General features: G+C 34.1%; 1 protein-coding gene across 1 annotated transcript; it reads left to right on the top strand.

Annotated features, from left to right (window-relative positions):
• Window positions 1–254: 254 nt before the first annotated feature.
• LOC107026993 (mediator of RNA polymerase II transcription subunit 10b-like) lies at window positions 255–3,937 on the top strand. The gene is made up of 5 exons (XM_015228146.2): window positions 255–592; window positions 694–774; window positions 860–962; window positions 2,697–2,786; window positions 3,639–3,937. The coding sequence occupies exons 1-5, from the start codon at window positions 333–335 to the stop codon at window positions 3,708–3,710; spliced, it is 606 nt and encodes a 201-aa protein (XP_015083632.1). The 5' UTR covers window positions 255–332; the 3' UTR covers window positions 3,711–3,937.
• Window positions 3,938–10,253: the final 6,316 nt, after the last annotated feature.

A 10,253-nucleotide genomic window follows, 5' to 3' on the forward strand; every position in this document is an offset into this window, starting at 1 on the left:
TATATCATACAATAGTGGATGAACAATCCTATTTATAGGTTGAGAAATCACTTCATATTAAGTATCATAATAAATAGATATATTCTTATCCAAAAAGGTTAAAGAAACCTAATAAATACGGATAGTTATTCATGTGCTAACTTTATGGACTATCACCCATTCAATGGATTTATAATACATTTTTTATTTTATATTTTATAGTCGAGTCTATGACTTGCTAAATATGTGTATATAAGTTTTACGTTTTGCAGTTGAGTCCAAAGATATTTAACTTGTAATTGTGGGAGAGAAGCTTATTATTGTTTCTTCTTCCTCGTTGGTATCGGTAACAAATGGACTCGTCGCAGCATAACTCTGCTGCCGGTAGCATCGGCGGCAACGGAATAATTAACCCTAGATCCAACGACGCATCACCGGCCGATTTAGCGGCCAACGCCGTTGCTTCCGCCGCCGGTTCACCAGCTGAGGAGTCAAAACAGAATCTCAATCAAGTCATAAATTCAATCGACAAAACCCTAGGAATTCTCCACCAGCTTAATCTCACCGTCTCTTCTTACAACGTTTCATCTCAACTTCCTCTTCTTCAACGCATGTAAATATATTCCTTTTTAGCTATGTACTTGTGAATTTGGATAATCTTAAATTCACTTTGGATTTTTGTTTAGTTTGATTTGTGTTTTTTTTTGGGATTAGGAATAATCTTGTGCTTGAGCTTGATAATATGGCGAAACTGGGAGAGAAATGCAATATTCAAGTGCCAATGGAGGTTCTGAAGTAATGTTATCTGTTTATGCGTTGTTTATTCTTGTCATATTCATTTTGGTTTTACCACTGATATGTGATAATTTTCGTGTTGTAGCTTGATTGATGATGGGAAGAACCCAGATGAATTTACAAGGGATGTGTTGAATAGTTGTATCGCCAAGAACCAAATCACTAAGGGGAAAACTGATGCATTCAAGGTTAATTTTACTTCAGTGCCTTTAATATTGTTTGGTGTCTACCTTGTGACCTAGTGGATATCTGGAAATTTCAGAAATTTGGATTTGTTTTTGGCTTCATCAATTTATATTGAACCTCATGTTGAACATTTTACTGTGCATTCTGCTTGTTTCAATGATCACAAGATTGAAAAATTTCTCTATTTTCTTGAACTCCATTCCAAATCAAACTAGGTCATTTTTTAAAACAGAGGGAGTATGTTATTTTGAAAAAGTCCTTAGCTTTTCAATGGTAAGGAAGAAGGATGAACTGTACTTCCCTGTTTGTGCTGAATGTTTGTATGTTGTAACCTCAGTGTCTATGATAAAAAATGTTGTAGTGGATATTCTTTTATCCTTAATTAAAGATTTCGAGTTCGTGCTCTTAATGTGGATATCGAATACCGAAAGAGAAATGAAAAAAGAAAAAGAGAGAAGAACTTTTGCCTTGTCACAAACAGAAGAACAAGTAAATAGCAATGAAAAAAAGAAGAACATTTCCTCAGAGAAGTAAACAGAGAAGCCTAAAAGTTTTATTTTATTACAAACTAAAATTTTTCAAATGTAAATTACTTTGTAGCGTCATTTGGTAGACCGTATAAGAATTATACTGAAGAGATTATCTTTGTAATGTTGGTTCTAGGAATGCTAAGATGAGTTACGTTGGTATTCTCTCTTATCCACTGTTTGGCTCAATATATTAAGAATTTTCTGTCCTTAGTCATGCTTATCCATGAATAGGGTGTATAACTAATACATAAGCTCAAAATCCTTCCAAACGGAGTATTAAATAATAATGCCATAACTAATACATGTATTAGATTTTCTAAGACATTCTTACCAAACGATCCCTCGGTGCATTGGGTAGTTTTGATGGAGTAGTAGAAGTATTCAGAATGCACGGTATAGATTGCCAAAAAGAGAGACAACCTGGGTCAGAAAAGGAACAACTCCATAGTGTTTAATTTCAAGGAAGTTACTAAATGAAGCAATAGTATTGTCAGTTGGACAAAAAGGTAAAACCAAAGAATTGATTTAAGACATGATCTGATCGATGCATGTTAATTGAAACCAAATTAAGTTTCCTTCAGAAAATAAAGAGCCCAGGCATGTAAGAAGATGAAAAGGATTGAGGATACACTTTGACCGACATGTAAAGACGACCGTACGTATTAATGTAGGACTAGCGTGCGGACTTCTCTCTGTCACATGCATGCATGTCATTTTCTTTCTATTATTTCCTAAATAGTTGAAAAGCATTGAATGTATGGGTTATTTACTCGTGAGGAGGAAACAAAAACTGTCAAATCACTTATTCCTACAAGGCTACCACTGTACTGCCACCTCACATTAATAGCAGATTCCTCTAAATTATTTGGGCATTAAATGGGTGATGAATTACTGTCGGGTTAAGGAGCAGAAGACCTTTCCAAGCATCTTAAGAACGTGGAACACAATACCAGCTAAGACAAGAATTCATTCTTGAAGATCTGTCAAGTCTGACTGTGTTCTGTTTTTACTGTTGTGGTGTAAAATGGAATTGATAAGAGTATAAGGAACTGTCATGGTTCATTTGGTCTTTTGTATGGATTAGTCAGGGTCTTTTCTTTTCTTTTTTGGATGTAATCGCAGCACTTTCTTAGTGCTGGTATTTGATATCAATACTACCTATAATTTCAAAAAAGAAGTATTGAGTTCTTTAATCTTCTGTCGCAGGGTTTGCGAGGACATCTTCTGGAGGACCTTGAACAGGCTTTCCCTGAGGAAGTGGAAGCTTATAGGGAGATTCGTGCAGCTTCTGCAGCTGTAAGTTCTGTCTGCTTTTTCAATACTTCAGATATTATGAGCATTTCAATCATCAAGTTAATATACTTAGCATATTTTTTCTATAGCTGTTAAGTTAATGCTCCCATTGACCGCCATCTTATAGATGCAGCCCAAATTACTTTATTATATTTGTTGAAATCTAAGGTCCATAAACTGGCAGGGTAAATCAAGACCTAACTTTGTCTTAAAATAATTTGGGAATGTTTGAGGTTCCATCCGAGGATGATGCAATCTTACACTGTTTAAGAAAAACAAAGAATGTGTTGGCTCATATGTGAATGGAATTGATAGAGGAGAAAAGAATTTTTTTTTGTATTAACAGTTCCACATGTCCCCCATGTGTTGGCGTTTTCTTTCTGGTTTCCGTCCAAGCACCTGGACATTCGTTTTTGTTATAGGTACTAATGAGACTTGAACCTTGAACTTTCAATTAACTGGTGTTTTCAAATTGTTAGATTATGCTCAGATCAAATTAATGCTCTGTAGACTCTATATAGATAGTCACACACATTACTAGAATTTCTAATGCTGCATGACAGCGTTTGCTGTTTCAATTCAAGGATTACGTACTCCTAATAAAAAAATCACGTCAGACAGTTTCATGATACAGCCTCTGGGCAATTAATGTGTTTTTGTGCAGTATTGTGAAAGACTTGTAAGTTATTTTTGCTTAGTTCAACTTTTGATACACTGAGTTGTTGATACTCTTCAATAGTAGAGCTATTCTTGACCTTCTCAAAAAAATAATGGAGCTATTCTTGAAACTTCCGCACATTATTGCTAGTTTCTGGTTGTTGTAGCAGACATTTATATTGTTTCTGTGTTAAGCAGGAGGCAAAACGTTTGGCTCAAGCACAAAGTCTATTGCCAAATGGAGATGTAAAGGTGAAGCCTGAAGTATAACTTCTACTTTTACTACTTAGGTTAATTTCACATATTTCCTTATTACTAAATGGGCTTTAATGTCCTTGCTTGTTAAAGAATCCTTTAGATTTTCAAGAATGTAAAATGTATGTATAATAGATTTGCGTATGGCGAATTTATTCATAATCATCTTCACTGTAACTATCTCCATGTAGAATGGTGAAAGTTTGTGTCATTTGTAATCCACTTCCCCTCTGCTTCTCTCATCCGTGGAGGTTTTAGGTAGAATGGGAAAGCGATTGTCCAATTTGTGCAGGGTGGTAGTAGAGGTTGATCCAGGATTTGAAATTTAAGCCGTTTGAGTTTTTTATAGGTTCCAAATTAATTATTTGTATATTTAAAATGAATTTCTTAAAGAAATATAGGAGTTAGGCCAAAGCTGTAATAACACGGTTCTCGTCTATTTGTCTAGTCTTTTTTTTCTTCTGAATTTTCATTGTTGAGCTGAAAAAATGGGATAAGTTTTTGAGTTAGTACGAAGCATATCGAGCTTGATTTTAAAACATATATAGTTGTATGTGTTATTCAAGCACAAGCAAAATTTGTTATATTTGCACGCATACAATATCTCTATCTCAATGAAATAAAATTACAATTTACACACATATTTGTATTACACTTGTATTTTAAAACGTATATAGTTGTATCTGTTATTCAAGCACAAGCAATATTTGTTATACTTCCACGCATACAATATCACTACCTCAATGAAATTAACTCAAGTTACACGCATATTTGTATTACACTTGTATTTTAAAACACAAGCAATATTTGTTATACTTGTGTTATTCAAACACAAGCAATATTAGTTATATTTGCACGCATATAATATCTCTATCTCAATGAAATTAACTTACAACTTTTCGTACATGTATATGCCCTTGTAGATGGTATTTTCTTCGATAAAAATAACCAACTCATTTTTCTTTTCTTTAAATAAAATATGAATTGGCACATTCCTTTTAATTACCACGTGTCATTTATTTATATTAAAAATGAATCCACCTTTTTTAAATAGGATATCCAACCCAAATATGAGTTACCTTCTACGATATATCTCATTCAATAATATTTCTAATCTCGTCAATCTCCGGCTCATCTGCAATGGAGGATTTGAGATTCACAAAAGAACTTGTTTGTCCAACAATGATTTCATCACTTTTGGAACCTTCATAACTCACCTCGCTTATCCAAATTCTTGAATGTTTCAACAAAATTGATATATTCATCTTGTATTATCCATATTTATCGAGTAAAATGGAACTTTCATCATTTCAAATTGAAGGAAAAGATGAATATTTGAATTTTTGTTTTATGAAGCTATCACAGATTGGAATGGATTGATATCTATCCGTTCTGTATGATTTGTGAGAAAGAAAATTAATTTTACGTTATTTTTTCATATAAAGTGCAACAAACAAGTTTTATAATGTATCATAAGTAATGTATCCTGATGAAACTTATGTGTCCGGATAGGTGATATTCGATGGAGATTTTCTAAAATAGAAAAGAGTCGAGATAGGTTGTAATTTAGATCTTGCATATGTGATTCCTATAAATTATACTAATAATAATTTTATAACTCTTATCCGGCCCAATTGTATCACCATTCGCTTGTGTTTGGATTTGCAGTATCGTGCCAAGAGAACTGCGAATTCGAAGATGAATCATACACAAATTGATAATTTCCTTTTTATTTTATTTTATTTTTGATATGTCAGATATGGGTTTGGTTTGATTAATCGGAGACGAGTGCATCTAAATTGAGATAGTTAAGATGTGTAATAAATATGATTCTTTCATCTACTATGGATAGTTATAATTTTTTTAAATGTCTTGCATATTTAAACATAGTATTTTATATTAAATCTCTTATTCTCTCTCATTTGCCTCTTTCCTTATATCACCCTATCACACAATTAATTTTTTCGAATCTCTCTCTCTTTCTCAATCTCTCCCTTTTTGTCCTCTATCTTCTTTTTTTCTTCTATTTTCGACTGTGAAAATGATGATTAACAAAAAATTTATGTGTGATGAAATTATCTTTGATTTCATCATTTGTGATTTAAATTGCTTGCTTGAGAGCCTTCAATTTTTTTAAAAATAGAGGGAACATATACATAAAAGAAAGAAGAAAAAGTTTCACATCTCGCGAATTGAAAGGACTAGAAAGAAGATAAAAATTGGAAATAGTCATTTCTGAAAAGAATATAAAAATTTGGAAAATTTGTTTAGTATGTTAAGTTGAGTTTTTGGTCAACTTCAAACGACCACAACTTCTAGTTCACGATGAGTTAGGTGTGCTTCAAAATATCTAAGAAAGATCTTAGAATAATCTTTTCAACACCGTCAAGTTTGTGCGATTTCGAGTTACTCATTTGAAGTTGAGTTGTTTAAATAAGGAAAATCTAATTCGGATTTTAGAAGGGTATTATGCCTTTCATCCTCAGACAGATGGGCAAGCAGAGCACACTATTTATACCTTAGAGGATATGTTGAGGGTGTGTGAGATTGAATTGAAGGTAATTAGGATAATGATCAACCTCTTATCGAATTTGCTTACAGCAATAGTTACCACTCTAACATCCACATAGAAGCTCTTTATGGGAGAAGACGTAGATCTCCTACTGAGTGGTTGGAAGTTGGTGAAGTCTGGTTGATAGGACCAGATTTAATTCATCAAGCTATGGAGAGGGTGAAAGTGATTCAAGAAAGGTTGAAAGCAGTGCAGAGTTGTCAAAAATCCTTTACTAAAGTTAGGAGAAGAAAGTTAGAGTTTGAAGTAGATAATTGGGTATACTTGAAAGTTTCACCTGTAAAAGGTGTTATTAGGTTTGGTAAGAAGGGGAAATTTAGTCCCCGGTATATTGTCCCTTACCGGATATCCAAAAGCACTACAACAGAAACAGTTTTTAGCAGTAATAAAAAGACACTTTAAGAAAGAGTGTTAAAGTCTTTACCGATATTAGTTAAGTGTCATTAGATTCAATATCGCGAAAGTCTTTACGGACATATACAAAGAGTGATAATTGCCGCTAAAAATACATATTTAGTGGATTAGAGATTATAACAAAGAGATTGTAAATAATTAACTTGATTAGTTTACATGTGATAGTTAGTTGATAGTTAGTTAAGTTGATATGATAGTTAGTTAGGATATTGAGAAGATTCTAGAAGATGGTTTTCTTGTCACTTAGTACATGTATATATATGTACAGAGTAATACAATGTATTGTAAGTGTGATTGATATGAAATTCAGATTCATTCTTCTTCTATAATTTAATTCTGATTGTGTAATTGGATTCAGTTTTTATTATGGTATCAGAGCTTAGGGATTGAGAATCGTTATTCTAAGTTCAGTTTTGTAGCTTAAAGTTGATGATCAATGGCGAAGAAGATAGATCATGATCATCCTTTGTTTCTAGGTTCTTCCGATGTACCAGGGCCAGTGCAAATTGGGATACAGCTTACTAGAATGGAGAATTATATGTTATGGAGTCGGGCAATGCAATTGAATTTGCTCACGAAGAACAAATTAGGATTCATAGACGGCAGCATCAAAAGAGATGGTTTCACGACTGAAATTGAGAAAAAGCAATGGGACAGATGTAATGCAATGGTCCTGTCATGGATTATGAGAAATGTTAGCAAGGATTTGGTCAGTAGAATTCTTTTTCGATCAAATGCAGCTCAAGTTTGGTTGGATCTGCAGGAACGATTTGATAAAGTCAATATGTCCAGAATTTTTCATCTTCACAAAGCCATAGTTATACATGCTCAAGGTATTTCCCCTGTTTTAGTCTATTATTCAAAGCTGAAAGATCTTTGGGATGAATAACTCAATAGTACCTCCTCCATCCGCGAATGTGTTAGATCGAAGGATTGTTCTGATAATATGGGTAGGCAAAAGTTATTGCAATTTCTTATGGGTTTGAATGAAAGCTATGCACAAGCTAAAAGTCAGATACTTATGCTAAATCCCCCACCCATTGTCAATCAATGTTTTGCCATGATTGTACAAGATGAGAGTCAACGTGCACTAAGTGGTGAATATTTTGGTGGAGGCATCACTAATCCTACTGCATGATGGACAAATAAATCAGGTGGTTATCAATTTGGAGGATCATATCTAGAGGAAGAGGAGGTAGAGGTTATGGATCTAGTCGTCAACAAAGAGGAAGTGGTTCTTATTGTGATCATTGTGAGATGAAAGGACATACTAGAGAGGATTGTAACAAGTTAAAACACTGTACTCATTGTAATATGCAGGGTCATACAAAGGATATTGTTTTCAGTTAATTGGATATCCTTCGGATTGGAAAGGAAAGGAAAGGGTTAATATTGTACAAGCTTCAAGTGGAACACAAGCAGAAGGGTTTTCACAAATGCAAGGGCAACAGAGATCTGGAGTTGAATCATACAATCATCAGCCTCAATTTGGACCAAGCACAAGTGGAGGAGTTGGACCTGTTTCATACTTCACGCCAAATCAATATAATCAAATATTACAAATGCTGAACAAACACAACATGAATGAGGTTAATGCAAATATGGCAGGTACATTTGCATGTACTTCTCTTTGTAATATTGCAGCTAATTGTTCTTCAGATTGGATAGTGGATAGTGGAGCGTCTAATCACATGGTTAGAGATCTTACCTTATTGAAACCTGGATCCTCAGTGAATAATCCAGGAAGGGTTCAATTAGCTAATGGTGACACAACACTCATTACCAATTCAGGCAGTTCTCAACTTAAAGGAGGTGATGTTATTAAAGATGTTTTATGTGCGCCTGATTTTAAGTTCAATCTCTTATCAGTGTCCAAACTGACTAAGGAATTGAATTGTTGCGTTGTATTTTATCCTGATTTCTTCTTCATTCAGTATCTCTTCACTGGGAAAGTGAAGGAGATTGGTGAAGAGGAAGATGGATTGTACATGTTGAAGAATCAAGATCGATTTTCACATAGATCAAGGTCATTTGTTGCAGCAAGAGGATGTGAGGATGAAGTATTGTGGCATCAGAGATTAGGCCATGTACCTTTGAATGTGATCAGAAAAATCAGTATGCTTAAGCTCAATAAGAGTTCTGTCATGAGTCATTGTGATGTATGTCCATTAGCAAGACAAATTAGACTTCCCTTTCATGCTAGTAGCAATAGAAGTACTAGATGTTTTGATCTAATTCACATGGATGTATGGGGACCTTATAAAGTTTCTACACATAATAACATAAGATTTTTTCTTACATTAGTTGATGATCATTCCAGATGGACTTGGGTATTTTTACTTCATCTCAAGTCAAATGTTTCCACTATACTTCAAAAATTTATTTTGATGGTTAAAACTCAGTTTGATGTACAAATTAAGGCTGTCAGATCAGATAATGGAGGGGAGTTCTTCAATTCTCAATGTGCTGATTTGTTCACTAATCATGGAATCATACATCAGAGTTCTTGTCCACACACACCTCAACAGAATGGTGTGATGGAAAGAAAAGATAGAAACATCTTGGAAACGGCTAGAGCAATCAGATTCCAAGGACATATGCCTATTAGATTCTAGGGAGAGTGCATATCAACAGTTGTGCACATTATCAATAGAATGCCTTTATCTGTTTTGCATAATGTATCTCCTTTTGAGGTGCTATTTGGAAAACAACCTAATATATCATACATGAGAATCATAGGGTGTCTATGTTATGCTACAAATACACAAAAGATAGATAAGTTTGGTCCAAGGGAAACTAAATCTGTCTTGATGGGATATGGAACTACGCAGATAGGCTACAAATTGTATGATCTTGAACATCATATTTTTTTCATCAGTCGAGATGTGATCTTTACTGAAAATATTTTTTCTTCTCAGTCTCACTCTACAGATGTTTTGCATGATACTGGTACTATTCATTCAAGTCATATAAATGATGACCTAGAATTGGAGTTTGCACCTTCATCTATGGAAGATAGCCAAGCAGAAATTTCTATGAATGCCAATGACACTGAAGATTACACAGTTCTTTTGCCTGCAGCAGAGATTGCTCCCACTTGTAATGTGCCATAAGGAGGAGGAACTCACATGTATCATCATGTTATAATGACACATAGGAGGTCCAACATATCAAGCAAGGCTCCATTATGGCAGCAGGATTTTGTCCTAACAAAAACAAGGAAATCTAAATAGTCAAATTGCTTGTACTCTATCTCAGATAACATTGATTATAGTGGTCTTTCAATGTCATATCGATGTTATATTGTCAACTCTTCAATGGAGAAAAACCAAGTACTTATCATCAGGCTATGAAAGATGAAAGGTGGGTTCAAGCTATGAAGGAGGAGATTAAAGCACTTGAAGATAATAAGACATGGGAACTTGTTGAAATACCTATTGGTAAAAAGGCCATTGGTTGCAAATGCGTAGATCAAGTACAAAGCTGATGGACAAGTTGAGAGGTTTAAGGCTAGATTGGTAGCTAAGGTTTATAATCAAAAAGAAGGATTAGATTACCATGAAACTTTCTCA

Source organism: Solanum pennellii, chromosome 8, assembly GCF_001406875.1.
Source record: "Solanum pennellii chromosome 8, SPENNV200".
NCBI classification, from domain to species: Eukaryota; Viridiplantae; Streptophyta; class Magnoliopsida; order Solanales; family Solanaceae; genus Solanum; species Solanum pennellii.

What these genes read in the sequence shown, in the direction of transcription:
- LOC107026993 (XM_015228146.2), top strand. Translation starts at nt 333, where the DNA reads ATGGACTCGTCGCAGCATAACTCTGCTGCCGGTAGCATCGGCGGCAAC. An exon ending in CTTCCTCTTCTTCAACGCAT is followed by an intron (nt 593 to 693) that starts GTAAATATATTC and finishes TTTTGGGATTAG; the next exon opens with GAATAATCTTGTGCTTGAGC. An exon ending in GTGCCAATGGAGGTTCTGAA is followed by an intron (nt 775 to 859) that starts GTAATGTTATCT and finishes TTCGTGTTGTAG; the next exon opens with CTTGATTGATGATGGGAAGA.